Source organism: Gossypium raimondii, chromosome 4 (genome assembly GCF_025698545.1).
Source record: "Gossypium raimondii isolate GPD5lz chromosome 4, ASM2569854v1, whole genome shotgun sequence".
Lineage (NCBI taxonomy): Eukaryota > Viridiplantae > Streptophyta > Magnoliopsida > Malvales > Malvaceae > Gossypium > Gossypium raimondii.
Window position 1 is genome coordinate 16705529 of NC_068568.1, and position 21303 is coordinate 16726831.

General features: G+C 33.7%; 1 protein-coding gene and 1 non-coding gene across 2 annotated transcripts; both read left to right on the forward strand.

The window, feature by feature from the left end:
• Positions 1-2740: 2740 nt before the first annotated feature.
• Positions 2741-2847, forward strand: LOC128040769 (small nucleolar RNA R71). The gene has a single exon (XR_008195575.1). It is a non-coding gene; the product is annotated as a small nucleolar RNA R71 (small nucleolar RNA).
• Positions 2848-17819: 14972 nt separating this feature from the next.
• Positions 17820-18648, forward strand: LOC105767260 (uncharacterized). The gene is made up of 2 exons (XM_012586766.1): positions 17820-17915; positions 18049-18648. The coding sequence occupies exons 1-2, from the start codon at positions 17820-17822 to the stop codon at positions 18646-18648; spliced, it is 696 nt and encodes a 231-aa protein (XP_012442220.1).
• The last annotated feature ends 2655 nt before the right edge of the window (positions 18649-21303 follow it).

A 21303-nucleotide genomic window follows, 5' to 3' on the forward strand; every position in this document is an offset into this window, starting at 1 on the left:
TCACTTCAATTTTTTTCTATCCACTTCAATTCCTTTCTGTGATATCCTATGCCCCAAGATAATTCCTTCACGAACCATGAAGTGACATTTCTCCCAATTTAAAACAAGATTGGTTTCTTCATAGCGGCATAGAATCAATTCCAGATTTTTTAGACTATCTTCAAAATCATTCTTGAACATAGAAAAATCATCCATAAAGACTTCAAGAAATATTTCCACCATGTCAGAGAATATGACCATCATACAATGTTGAAAAGTTGTTGAGACATTACATAACCCGAACGACATCAGTTTGAATGCAATAGTACCATATGGACATTTGAATGTTGCCTTCGCTTAGTCATTGGGGGATACGATAATCTTATTATATCCCGAATAACCATCTAAAAATTAGTAGAAACCTTTCCTAGCTAATCTATCCAACATTTGATCAATGAATGGTAGGGGAAAATGGCCATTCCTAGTTATCTTGGCAAGCTTGCGGTAATCCATACATACTTTTCATCTCGTGACAGTGCAAGTTGGTATGAGCTCATTGTTGTTTACCACTGTGACACTTTCTTTCTTGGGTACATATTGCACAAGACTCACCCATGAGCTGTCTGAAATCGGGTAAATGATGCTAGCGTTAAGCCACTTAATAAATTCTTTCTTGACAACTTCTTTCACGATCGAATTCAAAGTTTTTTGCTGTTCAATGGAATTGCTAGTGCAGTCCTCCAAAAAATCTTATGCATGCAGAATGCAAGGCTAATTCCCTTTATATCAGCTAGGGTCCATCCCAATGCCTTCCTAAATCACTGAAGAACTTCTAAAAACCTTGCGTCTTGCTCGGGTATTAGCTTTGTAAAATTTACTACCGATAAAGTGCTGTTTTCACCCAAAATGTATACTTCAAATGCCGCGACAAAGGGTTTAACTTTAGTGTAAGAGGTTTCTCTATAGAAGGTTTAGGAGGATTGAAAGGTTGATTTGATAAATCCAAGGGTTCAAACCTCTTCCCTGATCTATCTACTATTTTCTTGGCTTCCATAAATTCACCAAATTGCTCAAAACTTAGTGTACCATTCTGCTCAAGTGAATCTTCGTCATTGTCAGAATTACTGTGGCAATATCTGGTAAACCCATCCATTTTTGTTTCTATCAACCTAATGGCATGGCATTCATCATTAACATCAACACATTTTAAATTAGTAAACACATTGAAGGTAACCTGTTGATCATTTACCCTCATGGTCAGCTCGTATTTCTATACATCAATTAAAGTCCTACTAGTAGCAAGAAAAGATCTTCCAAGAATAATTGAGACTTCTTGGTCATCTTCACATTCTAAAATAAGGAAATCCGTAGGAAAGATAAATTTATCTACTCTTATTAGCTCATCTTTAATTTTACCTTCTGGATGCACGTAGGATCGGTCAGCCAGTTGCAACGTAACCATAGTAGGTCTTGTTTTTCCAATTCCTAGCTTCCTAAAAGTATACATAGGTATTAGATTTATACTCACTCCTAGATCACATAACTCCTTACCAACATAATGATTCCCAATTGAATATGGGATAGTGAAACTCCCTGGATCCTTCAACTTCGGAGGTAATTTATTTGTCAACATTGCTATGCACGCTTCAGTGAGAGCGACAATCTTAAATTCTCCCAATCTGTGCTTCTATGACAATGTATCTTTCATAAATTTCACGTAGTTAGGCTTTTGCTCCAAAGCTTCAACCAGTAGTATGTTGATTTGGAGTTGCTTTAAAACCTCCAAAAATCTTTTGATCTGAATATCCTAGTTAGAATTATGAAATCGTTGAGGAAAATGTAAAGGTGGTCGTCCTTCTGGTTGCTGATATTGTTTTGTTATGAGATTCTTATTGACAACATGTTCTGGTTCTACAACAGCATTTTGCTGCTTACCCTTTTTAGGTTCAGTACGTTTTTCAGATGACTCTGGGATCTTTACCTAGTTGTTTTTAAAATCGTCCTCTTCTGCCATGGCATCTTGAGCATCGTCATCAATCTGAGTTCCACTTCTAAGAGTGATGGCCTTGTACTGCTCATCCCCTTGTGATCTTGAATTATCGGTATCACTTGGCAATGCTCCTTGTGGTCTAGAATTTAAAGCATTTGTTATCTACCCCACTTGATTCTCAGAAGCTCGGAGAGACCCAACCTGACTCTGAATTATAACATATTTCTTGGCCATATATTCCTTCAGCAAGGCTTCAATAAATGATGATGATGATGAAATCGATGCTTGACCTTGCTGGACATTTTGCCTCGGCATAGGTTGAGTATAACTAAGCAGTACATTGATGACATTCCGTCTTGTTGTATTGTTAAAATTCCCTACACCTTGATTATTCCAACAAAGGTTTGGGTGTTGCTTCCACCCAGGATTATACATGTTAGAATAGGGGTTATTTTTCTGGTTGAAATTACCCATGTAGCACACGGATGTTGGATTTGATGGGCATTCATCAAACACATGATCTTTACGACAATAAACACACGATAGTTTAGCAGATTTTATCTTCTAGATTGTAGTAGGCCTTTTCATTGTTTTAATCATATTAGCCAAAGAAGATACTTAGGCTGTCAACGAAGTGATTGCATCCAACTCCATAGTACCAACAACTCTCTTGCCCGTCCCAAAAAGGTACCATTGGCAGAAGCATCAACTACCATCCTCATATGTGCATTCAGCCCATTATAGAATATCTCCATTTGAGTCTAGTGTTGGAATCCATGCATCAGACATTTTTGAATTAAATCTTTAAATCGTTCCTAAGCTTCATATAATGTTTCATTTTCCAATTAACGAAAAGATGTGATGTTATTTCTAAGCTTGGCAATCATATTTAAGGGATTATACCGTAGCAAAAAACTCTGACAAAGATCATTCCATGATGCCACTATTCCCGATGGCAAAGCATTTAGCCATGCTCTTGTATGATCTCTTAAATAATATGGAAATAGCTTAAGTCGTAGAGCATCTTCAGGAACACCCTGCTGTTTAAACGAGTCACAAACCTCTAGAAAAAGTCATAAATGCAATCTTAGATCTTTAGTGGAAATAGCTTAAGTCGTAGAGCATCTTGTCTAAACTGTCCTCCTATTTGCAACATTTGAAACATTATCGATTTTAGCTCAAACTGCTGAGCCTGTATTTGTCGTCTGACTATCCCTGGATTTAGGTCATCCAAAATTGGCACAACATGCTCTCGAATTGGTCTATCTCAACCATCTATCACCCCACGAACATGAAGATTGGCACCCTGACCATTCAAATTATCATTCAGACCAGGTATCACCCTATGAACAGGAGGATTAGCATCTTGACCATTCAAATTATCATTGAGGCCAAGATCATTCCTGTTCCTAGCCATTTTTCACAGTTCTTTTTGCCTTCTTCGTAAATTTCTATCGATCTCTGGGTCAAAAAGATATTCTTTGTTAGCAGAAATATGTCTTCTCATGCACTAATGGCAAACCTGTAGAAATTAAATTAAACTAAGTTAAATAAACTAATGAAATTAAGTAAAATAACCAAACTAAATTACACGAAATTGTTGATTCCCAGTAACGACGCCAAAAAATTATCACGTATGAATATGATATGCGAATTGTACAAGTATACACGTTGAATTAAGTGATAAAGTGATAAGTGAGATCGTCTCCACAGGGATCAGATTAGGTATAGAAATGGTCAAGTTACGATAATAATTAATGTTATGGAAAAATTGAGTTAAGTATGCGGTGGTAAATTAAAAAAATAAGGATAAGTGCAAAATGTATACTGACTAATATTGAAAAATGTTAAGGAAAAGCAAGAGTAAAAATACAATGGCAATTATGAGAATAATTACGTGAATAGAATGCGAGCGAATAAATAAATAACTAAGAATGCTATGGCAAAGATACTACAGCAAAGGATAGAAGTTATACAATGTTGATTGGAAAGTTGAGATTACTTAGACTCTGCCTTTACTTTCAATAATGCCTCAGCAAAATCGTGCTTAACCTGCTACTCAGAAGAGACCTAAAGTGACTTGTTTCTTTCGAGAGCAAGATCTCAAGTTACCCGGCCTGTGTCTATAGGCCTTAGCACAATATCCTGCACTATTTTGTCTTCATTATATACAAACGCTACTTTATTTAGAGTCTACTATAGGTATTCGGTCGAATACACACTTGTATCATTCAATTTTAGTCCAACTAATCTAACCTTTTCAGAATTAGATTCAATTTATGGGCATATTGCACACTCATCTATATCTAAGGAATGTACGTATACAATTAGGAAATAAAAGAAATTGAATGAAACAGTAGATTAAATCAAATATATGCTTCAACCATTAAAGAAAATAAAATTTTATCATGTAATCCCAACCTTATGATATTTAATTCATGGGTTGGTGATTAAAATTCAAGTTCAAAATAACATCCAACATCATTTCTATCAATTCAATTCAATGGAGAATAGATTAATAAATAATGGAAGAACTTAAGAAGATGACTGTCGCCAAACCAATCCACAATCCAGTAGTACAGTGTCCTATGGTGGCTGAGAGGGATTGCTTCCACCTTCCCTTTTCTGTCTCTACTCAACCGCTACCCTTTATTGTTGCCTTTGGATCTCCACACCTTTTAGGGTTTCCTCCTTTGGCTTTTTATAATAATTTTTTCTAGGATAGCTCCAACGGCCCACAATATCCTCTCCCCCATATTTTAGGCAGAATTTTCTGGTACAAGTAAAGTTGGGCTAAGACTGGTATGCGTTGAGTGTTGACTCAGTCATCTTTCTGAATTGTTACGGTATACAAGTTGGTAAACTGTCCAACCTATTGCCACGACAAACCTTCACACTTTTATTTCTTTCACCTCATCCTACACCTGCAAACCACCAAACACAACCCTTCCATATGCAATTAAAAGTATCTAACATTTAAACACAGTCCAAACTCCTAATGTAAATGATAAAAATACTACTAAAATGTCCTAACATGCCACTAAATGTACCTGAGTACAATCAATTAGCTAGGTCTAAATGAATGAAGTATAACTCTTTTAAAGAGTTATTAATCACCACACATAAGAGTAGTTTGGGTAGAAAACACTCTATGGACAAAGGGATTCCATCTTACATTTGTTTCTGAGTACCCGAACCTATAACACCTCTGAATTAGTTACCATTTGATATTTCAATTTCATCAACAAAGATTTGTTTTGCTCCTCCAAACACCTTAACTCGAGTCCTCCATTATTAATCAATTGTCAAACATTCTTCCAACTAATTAAAGATACTTTACGTTCATTATTCGAAAACTCCCAAATAAAATCTCTAGTTATTCTTTCAATCTTTTTACAAACACTAGTTGGAAGTAGCGAGACTTGCATGAAAAAATTAGGAATAGCTAACAAAACAGACTTAACTAAGGTGACACACTCTGCCATTTAGAGAAATTTAGCCACCCTTTAAGATAACCTCTACCTTAATCCACCAAAAAATGACAAGTGCTTGTAGTTACCCATCCATGAAACAATGGCATTATCAAATAGATGCCTAAGTTGTTGACATTTTTGAAGCCTGTCATAGATAAAATTGAATCTTGGACATTCCTACTAGTGTTTGGGGAGAAAAGTATCTAAGTTTTCTAAGCATTTACTTTATGACCAAAGTAGCAAGTAAAATTGCTGAAAATCTCTATCACCTTCATAACTTGAGAAATATCCACAACGAAGAATGTGAGAGGCAATGACCTTCCTTTGAAAGCAGAATAGATCTCCAACTCCCATCATTAGTTGCCTAACGTATATTATGAGTCAACCTTTCTTTGCCCAACATAAAAATACATGGAGATAATGAATCTCCTGATGCGGATGCCTTTATTGGAAAACAATATCAGAGAAGGAAGGAATAGAAATGGAGACACAAACAAATTAAAGTTTATTTATTTCCTCTATTATATTAATTTTTATTTTTGTTTCCTTTATAAACTTTAGTCTTGAGATTCTATAAGTTAGGGATATTTATTTTATTTCAATCAGGACTCTTTCTTTTGTCATTAACAGTCTATAAAAGGCTGCCAATATTGAATAAATAAAAAATGAGCAATTTTTTTATAAATGTTATTCTTGGAGGGAATTTAATCAAGGACAAATCTACCTCTTTGATTAACCATAGGTTGGAGCAAGAACGTATAAACTTGTGACTAGATCCTACACCAAGGCTCACAACATCTTAGTATCAAAGCCTTTTATCATGGGTGACGAAGAGACTTTGGCAGCCAAACTAGGTGCTTTCATGGAACAAATGGTTATAAGGCAACAAACATTAGAAGAGCAGATGGTTGAGTTATCTCTTTCAGTCCAAAAGACAACGAAAAGGTATATAAAAAAATAGTGAAGAACAGGGCAACGAAGGCAAAAGGGGAATTCAGACTTGTAACAAGGTGGATCCACAGTGCAACGATACTCTACGATGAAATTTTCTACTTATGATGGTGTTGGAGATCCTTAGGGTGGCTGAAAAGATGCAAGAAATTCTTTGGCAATCAATGGACTAATGAAGAAAAAAAGTAGGCTCAACTGCATTTCACTCTTACAAGAAGTGCAACAGCGGTTTGATCAAATGGAAGAAAAGGAGGCAGGTCTTGATTGGGGGCATTTCAAGAAGTGTTGTCATGTGAAGTTTGGGCAACCTATGAGTAATAACCCATTCAGGGAACTTTCCTACTTGAAACAGACTGGGATTGTAGAGGAATATCAACGCCAATTTGAATCACTATTGGCCAAAACTACTAATCTTAAACTTCGACAACAAGTAGACCTCTTTACTGCCGGGTGGCAGAGGAACTTAGAATTGATATTGAGATGCAACAAGCAGGAAACCTTAGAGTTACAATAAATATGGCTCAAGCATTGAAATGTAGACAAAAGGTCTCTTCCAAAATGTCGTCTCAAACCAACCTAAATTGGCCAACTTCCTAAAGCATTGGCAACAATTCAATCATTCCAACGACTAAGAGACTTGCAAAAGGAGGGGGACAAACAAAAAAAACAAAATAGGGTCTTCCATACCATTTATTAAGAGATTGACACGGGTAGAAATGGCAGAAAAAAGGGCTAAAGGGCTGTGCTATAATTGTGACGAGTCTTATTCCATAGGACACAAATATAAAAGGTTATTTTAGGTAGGAGTGCCAGGTGATGAAGGCGAGCAAGATGAAAATGAGGTAGATGATCTTGAAATTTCTCTACATACTATCAACGGAACTTGTAATTCATCTACTATGCAACTGAAAGCAAAGGTGTCAAGAATAAAAATCTTAGTTCTTGTTAATTCAGGCAATATGCATAACTTCCTACATGAAGGTTTGAATCCAAAGTTGGGATTAGGAGTATGGAAAGAAACTAGGTTGCAAGTCTGTGTCGCAAATGGAGAACGAGTGCCTAGCATAGGCATTTGCAAATTAGTATAGTTCGTGGTTGCAAATGACAACTTTCAAACTTATTTTATATCATATTTCCAGAGGGGTTTGATGAGATTTTAGGGGTAAAATGATTGTGTACTCTTAGTATACTTTTATGGGATTTCAACTCCTTGACTATGCAATTTACAGTAAATGGAAATGAGATACTATGGCAAGGGCAACTCCTAGATGAAGTTCATGACTTAGTCTGATGCAAGGACAAAATTTAACTACCACAATCTTGGACAAGCTATTGGTCGAATTAGAATGGCAACTACATTTATGGAAAAGACATCCTTCCGAACCCACCATTGGCGCTTTGAGTTTCTTGTCATGTTCGGACTTACCAATACCCCATCCAAATTTCGAGTTTGATGAATGAAATTTTCTGCCCTTATTTGCGTAAGTTTGTTTTAGTCTTATTTGATGACATATTAATATATAGTAAAACATGGACTAAACATATGTATCATGTAATGCTAGTTTTTGAACTCGTATGGGATAACATGTTCTTAAAGAAATCCAAGTGTTTCTTTGGTGAGTTCTAGGTAACCTATCTTGGTTATGTCATACATGGTGATGGGGTAGAGGCTAGTTGCACTAAAATTAAAGCTATCACTGATTGGCCAACTCCTCGATCTACCATGGCTTTATGGGGCTTTCTTGGGTTGGCAAGATATTATAGAAAATTCATTAAGGATTATGGAAAAGTGGCTACACCCTTAACATCTCTTTTAAGGAAAAATGCCTTCAACTAGACTATGGAAGCTGATGTTGCTTTCACTTAATTAAAAACTTCACTTTCAACATCCCTGATCTTGCAATTACCCAACTTTCTGAAGGAATTTGGGGTTGAATGTGATGCTTCTAGCAATGGGTTTGGGGCTGTACTACAACAAAAGGGATACCTCATTGCCTGTTTTAGTCGCAAGATTGCAAATTAACACCTTAAGTTGGCTGCATACGAGTAATAATTCAGTAGTTTGGAAAAGACAGTAACCTATTGAAGACCCTATCTTCAGCCTTAAGTACCTATTAGACTAGTGATTTACAACATCCCCATAACAACATTAGATCAGTAAACTAATGTGGCTTGATTTTTAGTGGAGTATAAAGCGGGTAAGTTGAATAGAGCTACAGATGCTTTATATAGAAGCGATGAGGAATTGCCTTGAAGTAGTAAATGGATCCATAGTTTTGGATCGTGATAAGGTTTTCATCAGTTTGTTTTGGAAGGAATTATTTCATCAAAATGGTTTTAAGCTAGCTTTTTCTTCAGCATACTATCCCCAATTTGATGGCCAGATAGAGGTTGTTAATCAAAAAACAAAGATGTACTTGTGATACCTTTCTAGTGATCATCCACGATAGTGGGTTGATTGGGTTCCATGGGTTGAGTATTGCTAAAACACTCTTATTACACCGCCCTAAGTGCCACCCTTTTCCAATTAGTATACGGTAGGGATCCACCATGGCTTCTCTCTTACTTTGTTGGTTCTTCTAGGATTGAAGTTGTGGATAAGACTCTAAAAGATAAGGGTGCACTTCTATAAAATGCTTGGGATAAGCTCTTACAAGGTCAACAATGAATGAAGAACAGTTATGATTTGGGGCATAGAGAGTTGAATTTTGAAGTTGGGGATTGGGTATGGTTATGGCTTCAGCAGTATCGACAGTTGACGATAACTAAACAGAAGCATCACAAGTTGCTCTTGAAGTATTTTGGGCCTTTTAAGGTCTTGAACAAGATAGGAATAGTGGCCTATCAGCTTGAGTTACCTGCATCAATATGATATATGATATGTTCCATGTTTTTTTGCTCAAAGAATACAAGAGACCTCAACCAGATGCGGTAGGAGGCTCAATCGAGGTTGACGAGAACTGTTAGTGCAGTGGCTAGGTTGTCCTCAAGAAGATGACACCTGGGATAAGCTCAAATTGGAGAGTAGGAGTATTGATGTGGATGCCTTTATTGGAAAACAATATCAGAGAAGGAAGGAATAGAAATGGAGGCGACATCAAATTAGAATTTATTTATTTCCTCTATTATATTAGATTTTTATTTTTGTTTCATTTATAAACTTTAGTTTTGGTAGTCAAGATCTTATAAGTTAGGGATCTTTATTTTATGTCATAAAGACTCCTTCCTTTGTTATGAAAAGTCTATAAAAGCCTGCCAATACTGAAAAAAAAAGCAATTATTTTATTCTAAATGTTATTCTTAGAGGCTGTTCAGATAAGGACGAATCTGCCTTTCTGATTATCCATAGCTCAGAGCAAGAATTCTCTCACGTCTAAACCTGTGACTAGATCCTACGCCAAGGTTCATAACATCTCCCTGATGTATCCCTTTAGGCGGAGACAATTCATCAGCCAAACAACCATTCCAAAGCACTTGCATAGAGCTGGTAGTAACACAATACATAACAATTCCAATCAAGCAGCTAAGAAGCACATCTAAGTAACACAATACATAACAATTCCAATCAAGCGGCTAAGAAGCACATCTTCCATAAAAATCTTTTCTAGAAAATTCCAACGGACCCTATCATAAACTTTTTCCAAATTACCTTGATGGCTATCCAACCCCTTTTACCCTTCTTTAGGCGCATCGAGTGAATCATTTCTTAGGCAACTACTATATTAACTGTTATGGATCTAACTGATACAAAATTAACTTGAGTGGGACTGATAAGTTTTGCCATGATGTTTTTCAACCGATTAACAATGATCTTTGTAATTATCTTGTAGAGCATATTACACAGACGATGGCGCGAAATTGTGAGAGACGCTTAGGGCCAACAACCTTGGGAATTAGAACAAATAAAGTCGTATTAGGACTAACTGAGAAATTGTTTCCATTAAACGCATCCTGGTTGCTAAGATGTTTAAAACTACTATAAGTTTGTCTAATAATAATTGATTTTATATATATATATATATATGTTCCAAAGGGGAGTACACGTTTTTTGTAGCCATTGATCACAATTAAATTTACAGTTTAAGATTACAACATGCCTTATTTTTTGTATTTCCTTTTCCTTTTTACCAAACATGAATTAAGAGCTTAACATTTGTTAACTGCCGACAAACTCTGTCCACTTTCTTTCCAAACAATGGAGACAAGTTAATTTTTAATCTAAATTTATCTTCTTTTTTCACCATTACCATTCAAAGGATTAATTCTCGCCTCATTGCTATTTCAAGTGAAAATCAATGTTAAAAAAAAGTTTTAGAAGTTAATGCATCCATTTAATGGAAGAAGGTTTTCCTTTATAACAATTTTATTTTATGATTAGTACATGCATTAAACTGAAATTTTAAATTTTAAATTTAAATACACTTATGATTATTTTTGGGCTAGATTTTACTTACAATGTTTAAAAATGTTCAAGGAAAAATCCGTGGAAAAAAAATGAATCAAGAGGAAGCTTAGTGGCGAGAATTAAATAATTTTATTAGAATTTTCGTACTTGAGAAAAACAGTTAGTTTAAATGGTAAAAGAAGATGATAAATAGAGATTAAAAGATGAACTTCTCCATTGTTTTGGTGAGATTTTTTCTTTGTTATTTTTGTTTCTCTTAATTAATTATTGAGGATATTAAAATGCATGCGTACCTCAGATGCCACATCTTATCTAGCTCGTGCGAGAACAGCTCAAATTCTGAAGAACTTGCAATTTATTCATGATCTGGAGGAAGAAGATGCCTGGCTCTCCTTTTTTTGGGGTTTTGTCAGAAAGGGGAGCAATACAATAGTAAAGATTTTTAATTTTATGAGTTCGTTTTTTAGGGGAGTTCTGTATTTTGGATTTGATGCTTTTCAACTTTTAGACTTTAATTATAAGTGTTTTGTAACTTGATGTTTTACCAAAATATCAAAATGGGAAATTGTAAAGAAAAATGTTGTAGAGGCAGTTGTAGGGGTCTTTCGGACCACTTCAACAAACACAACTTCCTACCACAACTTAATATGCTTAGTTGACATTTTCTTTTTACTTTTTTTGTAACATCCAAAAATTTAGGACATGTGTCACTATTTAAATAAGTGAATTTCCACGAAAATTTGAAAAGTTGTAAGATAAAGTACTTTTTTTATAGAAGCAAAGTGATTTTGGATATAGGAATTAGTGAAAAGAATTTTAGAAATGAAAACATAAAAAGGACTAAATTGTAAACTTTAAAAATTTAGGGATTAAAGTGTAATATGACCAAATTGAGAAAAGTTATTAGTGATGAATTGGTAGGATAAGTTGGAATATGTATTGGTAGGGTGAAAATCACTTTTGGAACCAAATTAGAAAATTGAAAAGTATAAGGACTAAATTTTAAATTTCTTAATTTTTCAAGAAAAGAGAACAGATGCAATTTTCACCATCTGTGGAGTTATATTAAAGATTATAAGTGAATTATGAGATTTAAGATTAATAAATTCATATTGTTGAGAATAGAATCATACAAAGAATAAAAATGAGTAAAATGATAATTTTGCCACAAAACAGTAAATTGGTCATTTCTCAAATATTTTATGATGGAAATATTATTTGGATATATTAGACTTGAATTGAGACCATTGGGTTATGGTATATGTAAATTGGGCTTCAATTAGTGATATTAGACTTGAAATTTTATGTGTGTTCTTGGAGGACATTTGTGTGATTTTTAAAGGAAAGAAAAGAATGGAAATCAGCCCCATTAGCCTTTTCTTGCTGCTGGCCAACCAACCTTCTTCCTAAGGAAGTTCTCTTCTTTTTCGTCATTTTTTTTATGTTTTTTCCTTAAAGAGTTTTCAAGAATCTTAACACTTAACCTTGAGTTTTGTTGAAATCAACCTTCTTTCATGTATTTCACCATCATTTCCATCATTTTTGGTTTAGGGTTTATGTGATTTTAGAGAGAGAAGTGAAGCTTCAAAAAGATAATTTGTTGGAAACAAATGCTTTTATAGGAACTTTGAGGCATATTTTCAATAGGTAAAGGTGGAGAGTTGAATCATAAAATTATGGTTTCATATTCTACTCCATAAGACCTTTATAACGGTATATCATATGATCAAAATGGTTGATGGATGAATGAGAAATTGATGCTCAAAGTAAGCTACTTGAAAATATTGTTGAGGAAAAGTAAAGGCTTAGATCCCACATTGGTTAAATACCAAAGTGTTTGATGTGTTAATATATGTGAACCTTTTTGAAAGGTAATTGAATGACTAAGTTTGTAACTTTGCCTCGTGCGTAGGGGAGGGGGTTGCAGGTCCAAACCTGACGGGGTTATGGTGCACCCGCACAACATAGGCGACGCAAAATGTTCAGACTGGTCGAGCCCAAATAAGCTTGCAGATATTTTAGCCCAACATGAATTTATTTTCCTCTCTCCTTATATAAGGATACTTATCTTATTAATTTGATTCCAATGAATTTGATTAAATCTTTTAATCAAATTGATTTAATGGCAAATTTTGTGGAATTTTTTTTCCAAAATTTCAACATTCTTCATGTTTAGAAAAGGCCATTATTTCTAAAGGGTTTTACATACAAAAATACTCTTTGATATTTTTCTCTTACCGAAACTCTGTTGCTCTCAAAACTTTTCCATTTCCTCTTCGTATTTTCAAACATTTCGGTGATAGAAAAAGGCTTTGTTCGTTCGATTGTTGTAGAGATGTTGCTACTTTGATCACTGTTGTTGTTGTTGTTGTTGTTGTTGTTGTATTTTGGGGGACATTCGACTTGTAACAACCCGGTTTAGACCCTAGTTAGAACAGTAGTTTTGGGACCACAAATCTAAAGTCGTAAAATTATTTTAATATTATTTTTGGTGTTTATAGCATGTTAATTGAGATGTGTGAAAATTTCGTGATTTAATTTTACCGATTGGATAGTTAATTTGATAAAAGGACTTAATTGTGTAAAATGCAACAGTGGCATACTAATTGTTTAAGTGTTTATTTGCTATGATTAATTAATTATGAAGTCCTTAAGTGGTTATTTGTCCCTTGGTTATTTGAGTGGACAGTTTTGGGTTTATAATATATGGTTTTTATATTAAATTATAAAGGTTAGTTTTGTAAATTTAGTAAAATATGTTAATATAATAAAACATAAAAAAAACATGCATTGGTTCATCTTTCTTTCACCGAAACAAGAAAAGAAAAAGGGGGTTTTAAAGCTTTTGAACATTCGACCTTGGTTCAAGCTTGATTCAAGGTTCGTTTTTGCTCGGTTTTTGATAATTTTTACGTTTTTGAGATCGTTGCTTCGAATACTAGCTAGCCCATGTTAAAATTTTTGAATTTTTTGATGTATTTATGATTTTCCATTGATGATAGCTTGTGGTTTTTGTTGTTTGATGATGAAAAATAAATATAAGTTGTTAGATTGTCAAGTTTAATTAAGTGATTTTTAGTAAAAATGCTTATCTAGGATTAAATTGTGAATTTCAAAAATTTAAGGGTCAAAATGTGAAATAAATGAAATAAATGGGCTGCTAGGGACCTTAGTGAAATTCGGCCAAGCTTGGGTGTGGTGAAATTTTGAATATTTTGTGTTTTGTGAAATAGGGACTAATTTGTGAAAAAGTGAAATATTAGGGGCTAAAATGCAATTTGCCCATTTATGTGTTTTTGGATGAATTTGAATAAAAATATGATTAAACAAGTCAAATATGTATTAATTTAGATCAAGAAAAGAGGAAACTGAATTTGGATCGGGGGAAATAAAAAATGGTTGAATAGTCGTCCCGGTCCGTTCGTCTTCGTCCGAGGTAAGTTCATAAGTTAATAAATGTTGTAAATTTTGAATGTATATGTTTTAAATATGCCGAATTGGAATGTACATATATTTTACATATTTTCGAATTGTTATAAGCATGGTGTGACTTGTATCGAGCTCGAATCGATCGAATTACGACGTCCGAAAGCCCCGTACGAACCATAGGAATAGTTAGGATACATATGTCGTGACATAGGATTTCGATATGAGATTTGGTGTAAGACCAAGTCTGGGACGTTGGCATTGATTTGAGACTTTCGTGTAAGACCCTGTCTGGGACAGTGGCATCGATATTTGATTACATGTAAGACCACGTCTGGGACGTTGGCATTGTACGAGCTTTATGAACTGTCCAAGTATCCTTATTGATTCTGAACGGTTCAACGGGAAATGCCAAGATGAGACCGAATGTGAATTTGAGTTAAATGACTCAGGAAAGTATACGATTTAAATGTTCATGAAAGTAAAGGTAAGTAAAGTACTTACATGATTATATGAATTTGCAAGCATGATAAATGTATATGTGGTAAAGATTTTCTTGATTGGCCTTGTTAAATTGAATTATGTATGTTATTGAAATAATTTTATTTGCTTATAACTTACTAAGCTTTCTAAGCTTACTTTGTGTGTTCTTTTGGTGTTTTATAGATTTTGAAAGATAGTTACGAGCTCGAGGATCATCAAGGAAATCCGTCACACTATCGAATGCTATTTTGGTATTTTAAAAGCTTGAAACTTTGAACATATGGCATGTATAGGCTAGCATTTGTCTTGGTTGGTTTTCAAATTTGTATATATTTAGCCATGCGAAAATGGCTCAATCTTAATGCTAATGTTCTAATGTTTAAGTAATTTTGGTCGTGATATATGTGTGTGGTAATATTGATATACGAATGTGTTTTGATTGTGGATTGTTAATGATGTTTAGGTTTATGCATTTTCGATCATGGTATATGTTATGTAGTGTGTTTAGTATATGATTTAGGTATGAAGTAAAGATATATATATATGTGGCTTATGATTAGTTCACTTAGGTATTTGCTTATTACTTGAGTTTATTATGGAGAAAGGTTCCATTGTATATATGCTTGTAATGTTTTGAATTATAATTCGTAATAGGTGATTAAAAGCTTGGTCTATAATCGGTTATGAAAATAGCTCACTTTAAAAGTGTGTTTTGGTATATGAAACATAGGTTAAATAATGTTATGTCATTATTTTGGATTGATTATTTAGGTACAAATGATGATGGTAAATTATGGATATATTTTTGGTAGCTTGGTTTGATCATATGAGTTTGAAATTGTGGACCGAATATATGAATGTTGAAACGATTGAATATATGTTATTTGGTTAGTCATTGAACATGTGAATTTGGGATACTTATGATATGGTCATTTGTGATTTGGCTATTTTGATTTGGTTTGCAATGAAAAATATATATACATATATATATGCGAATTAGGTGTGCAAGGGAATGTTAAATGTGTTCATTAGATTAATGTTTTTTTTTTGTTTTTTTAGGGTAAGATGCGCATTATACATACTTATATACATCAATAGTATGTTTGGCCAGGTTGTAATGTTACTAAAGTCGCATATGTAATTGCATAATAATTTTTGTAATATGGTTCGGATGGCCTTATTATTTGCTTGTACTGAAATTATTAAATGTTATGTTTTATATTTAACTAATGAATATCTGAATGCCATTAATATTAAGGTTATGTGGTTCAACATTAATCTGAATTAAGTACATGGAATTTGGCTTTGTTGCATATTAATTAAATTCAAATATGTGGTTATATAGATTGTATTAATATGGTCGAAATTTTGAAGCTAGTTTGTATATGTGTTATAAGTAATAAAGCATGAAAAATTTTATCTGGTTACGTGTTCTTTATGTGCAAAAAATTTAATTAACATGATTTTGGTGGATGATTGATATTGAATATAGAAGTTGGTATAACCATGTGTATAAAACTGACAAATGACTATGCGAAACTGTGTTTTGTCCGGTAATGTCTCATAACCCTAATTCGACGACGGATACGGGTTAGGGGTGTTACACGACTAACATTAATCCAAGTACCAGAGGAGCGATTGAATCTGTCTTAAGGAAACCGTGTTTCACAGGCCTTAACGTTTCATAAAATCCCTATTCTTTCTTCTTTATTTCAACCTTGTTTTACGGTTTTGTTTGATTTTCATATTTCACAATTTAATTATAAATTATTCCATTTACATTTTATTTATATTTATCTATTTTGTTTCGCCAACATGTGTATTGTCCAACAATCTTAAGACAGATCCAATTATTTTTACAATTTTCTAATCCGAGACAAACGAGACACCAAGGCGAAGAATTTTTTTTTTTTGAAAATCAATTTTGTTCTAAAAATTAAATAAATCAATTTTGGTATATTTCTCGCCGTTCAACAGATTTCTTTTTCCTCTATTTTTTTACCAAATGAATATTAAAACTAATAAAATTTGTTTCGGGATTTTTCCTATCGTTTAACAAATTTTATTCGATTTTGTTTCCAAAATTAGAAGTAAATAAAATCCATTTCGGGATTTATTCCCGCTGTTCAATGAATTTTATTCCATTATTTTGATTTTATTTCCAAAAACGAGTAAAATAAAATCCGTTTCGGGATTGATTCCCGCCATTTAACGATTTTTTTCCATATTTTGTTTTATTTCCAAAAACGAGTAAAATAAAATCAGTTTCGGGATTGATTCCAGCCGTTTAACGATTTTATTCAAATTTTTTTATTTCCAAAAACGAGTAAAATAAAATCTTTTTCGGGATTGATTCCCGTCGTTCAACGAATTTAATAAATTTTGATTTTGTTGTCAAAAATGAGAAATTAAATAAAATAAAATCTGTTTCGGGATTTATTCATGGCGTTTAACAAGATTTTATTTTATTTTGTTTCCAAATTAGAATAGAATTAAATAAAATATGTTTCATGATTTATTCCGGTCATTTAACAAGATTTTAATTGATTTTATTTTGTTTCCAAATTTAAATTAAATTAAATAAAATCATTTTGGATTAATTTTCATTGTTTAACAAGATTTTATTCGATATTGTTTTGTTTCCAAAAAAAGATGTAATCAAATAATTACATTTGGATTTATTCTCGTCGTTTAACAGATTTTAATTTGATTTAATGATATAATTCTGTTTCAAGATTTAATCCTGCCATTTAACAAAATGGTTTTTTGATTTTGTTTTAGAATTTTTATTCTACCGTTTAACAAATCAAAGGGAAATTTTTCTATTTATGGTAGTCTTAATTGTGGCTTTAAATTGATTTAAAAGAAAATTTTCAACAGTGAATTAAAAAGACAATATGAGAATGCATATCTAGGATTGGTTCTTTGAAAGACTTGGTATTTAAGCTTGCCGAGAGCACCACCTCTCTTTTAGGGTTACCTACCTGGTGCATTATTTTATTGTATTTTTTATTAGACCGTATAAAATTTTGTTTCAGGTTTTATTAGATTCATGCTGTTTAACAAAAGTTGATAAGTTTTCTAATTCTAGTTTTGTTTCTGAACAGAAAAAATGGAGACTCCCATCAATTCAATTAACTCGCAATTTGAAGCTTTGGTTCAAACGCAATCTTTGATCCAAAACTCAGTATTGCCAGTGGCGGCTGCTGTAAGCCACAACAAAAAACCTGCAAAATTCTTGGGATAGAATTTCAAGACTTGGCAACAGAAAATGTTGTTTTATTTGACCATGTTGAACTTGGCCAAAATTTTTTAAAGATGACCCTCTTACTGTTAAAGAGGGCGAGGTAGATGAAGCTACTGCTTTCACTGCTGTTGAAGCTAGGAAACATTCAGATTTCTTATGCCGAAACTACATCTTGAATGGATTGCCGGATGCACTGTACGAAGTGTATAGTGTTAAGAAAACAGCTAAGGAATTATGGGCATCGTTGGACCATAAATACAAAGCCGAAGATGCTGGAACTGAAAAGTTCTTAGTTGCTAAATTCATGAATTTTGTAATCGTTGATTCTAAATTAGTTTTGAATCAAGTGCAAGAACTTCAACTGATCATTCACGAAATTCTTGCTGAAGGGATGATAATAAGTGAATCCTTCCAAGTGGCAGCCATTATTGAGAAATTGCCTCCTACTTGGAATGACTTCAAGAATTACGTAAAGCACAAAAGAAAGGAAATGCCAATGAAAGACCTAATTGTCAAACTTCAGATTAAAGAATACAATAGAGGTAAAGAAAAGAGGCTCAACAAAGCAGCAAATGACAATGTTTTTAGGGCAAACATCATAGAAGTCAAGAAAAACTGCAAGAAGGGAAAAGAACAGCAGAATGGGTCTAAACTAGGACCAAAAGGTGGTGTTTCCAAGAAGCAAAAATTTTAAAGAAAATGCTTCAATTGCAACAAGATGGGGTACAAGTCATCCGATTGTAGGATCTCAAAGAAAGTTAGAGCTAACGAGGCTAATGTCGTGAAAGAAATTTCCAAGGAAGTGTCTGATATTGAATTATGTGCCTAACATACACAAGAACTATGAAGAAGAATATTCTTTAAAAAGGGTAAATGTTTGTGGAAAGGGGATATGTATTAAACTAAATGCTATCTTTGTAAAAGTAAAACTATGAATAAGAATGTTGTTATTTTTCTGTTTATATGCTTAAGTCATTTAATTTATGGCATAATAGGCTAGGACATGTTAATTATGATACTTTACGTACATAAATTAACTTAGAGCATATTCAATTATTTCATAATTGATAGAGGGTTGCGCGCGGACCAAGATCGAGTTGTCAAGTCACGGGAAACTCCTACGAAAACTCTAGATGATCAGGTCTGAAATGAAGCAGAAAGATTAACTTTTAGAATTCCCAGATCTGAAATTAAAGAACCCTAAAATAGCAGAGAATAAACCAAGAATCAAAACACTTATTATTAGGGAATTCAGAAGTCAAGAACTCGTGAATAAGCTTCAAAAAAGTCTCCAATTAAGTCAATTCTGTCAATTGAACCAAAACAGAAAATTAATTCAGCAGACCACAAAAAAAATGAAAATTGAATTAGAATGAGGAATCGTGCAGCAAGAAAGAGGGAAATTATGGATTAAGAATGATCTTCGATAATCAAGAACATTTATGAACTTTCCAAGCCGAATCTGAAAAGATTAAATTCCAAAACAGCAAATCAAACTCTAAATTCCAACAAACCGAATTTAATCAGAATTGAGAGGAAAAGTCGGCAAGATCAATGGAAAAGAAGAACGAACGAATGGTTCTTGCTGCCAAAAGAGTGTCGATCAGCCTCTTTAATTTTGAAGAAAAACTGGAAATGCAACAAGAAATCGTCAATAAGTTAGATGATGAAATCGACACCAAACAAGAATTAAAAGGAAAATGAAAAGCAATAAAGATAAAAGATAAAGTCCTAAGAAGCCTTAAAATCGATAAAGATTTTACAACTCCCTTCAAACGGCTCTAATCTCCCCTCCAATGAAGAACAATGGCAAGAAGAAGTCTGAAGATGGCTCCCACAATCAAAAAGATTGTTAAAACTACTTCTAAAGAAAACTCAAGAGAGAATTCTTGGAGAAAACTCAAATAGAATTTCTACTCAGAAAAATCTAAAATTTTAATGTAATGTAATTGTAAATGTGTTTTACAAGGGTGGCAAGCCATGCCTATAAATAGGCCTTATAACTATTTCCTAATCTCATTAGGAAAACTTAAAAAAAACCTAATTAACAAATTTAAGAGGAAATTTGGCCAAGTCATTTTAATGGGCTGCTTGGGCCGAATTTTTACATATAATACTCCTAAAGTCTAAAAATTAAATTAAACAATTAAATTTTTTACAAATTGGGCCACTTTAACAATTTGGCCTGATTTTCAACTAAGTATGGTTTGACTTCTTGGTTGGGCTTGGAATCCTCTTATTGGGCCTTGCCTTCAAGAACTTGGGCTTGTAGTCCATCTCCTACCGAAATTGGTTCGTTGATGCTCGTAACAGAGATCCAATGCGCTTTGGTTGCAAGATTCGATTTCTTGGACCAAGATTTCCAAGATTTGAAATCTTCATTTTCTTGATTCTTGAAATCGCTCCAAACAGCAAGATTGGGCCAAGATTCGGTTTCTTGATTTTCTTGAAAACAAGAAAGTGAATCTTGATTTTCTCTTTCTTTGGTGTACACATCTAAGGCCTTGCTAACAAATTCCTGAATGGTCCCATTTAGTTTGGAACATATTTGTCGGGCCTTTGACCTCGTTATTGGGCCTTGTGGTAATTTGAGCCCATCACATTCTTGAGCTTGAGTTGGGCCTTTGTGACTTGTATCATTCCCCCTTCCTCAAAAAGATTTGTCCTTGAATCTGAAAAATCAAATGGGGACAAGTCAGCCACATTAAAAGTAGAACTTACATTGTACTCACCAGGTAGATTAATTTTATAGGCATTGTCGTTGATCCGTTCGAGTACTTGGAAAGGCTCATCGCCCCTTGGGTCCAACTTGGACTTTTTTTTTTTAGGAAATCGATCTTTCCTCATATGGATCCAAACCCAACCTCCGGGTTCTAGGATAACCCGTTTGTGCCCTTTGTTTGCTTCGTTGGTGTTGGCATCATTTGTTTTGGCTATTCGTTGCCTAACCTTCTCATGTAAGGATTTCACCAACTCAGCTTTCTATTCGCCATCTAAATTAACAATGTGTTCAAGTGGTAATGGTGCAAGATCAAGTACTATTAGTGGGTTAAAGCCATAAACAAGTTCAAATGGAGAATAACCAGTTGTAGAATGAATAGATCTATTATATGCAAATTCAACAAATGGTAGGCATTCTTCCCAATTTCTAATATTCTTTCCCACAACAGATCGTAATAATGTCCCTAAGATCCGATTAACTACATCAGTTTGGCCATCAGTTTGGGGGTGACGTGTAGTGGAATAAAGTAATTTCGTACCAAGCTTACCCCACAATACCTTCCAAAAGTGGCTAAGGAATTTGACATCTCTGTTAGAAACAATTATTTTAGGGATGCCATGAAGTCTT

Excerpts from the sequence above, each read along its gene's own strand:
- LOC105767260 (XM_012586766.1), top strand. The coding sequence starts at position 17,820 with ATGGAGACTCCCATCAATTCAATTAACTCGCAATTTGAAGCTTTGGTT. Across the intron at positions 17,916-18,048 it reads TATTGCCAGTGGCGGCTGCT|GGCGAGGTAGATGAAGCTAC; the intron begins GTAAGCCACAAC and ends ACTGTTAAAGAG.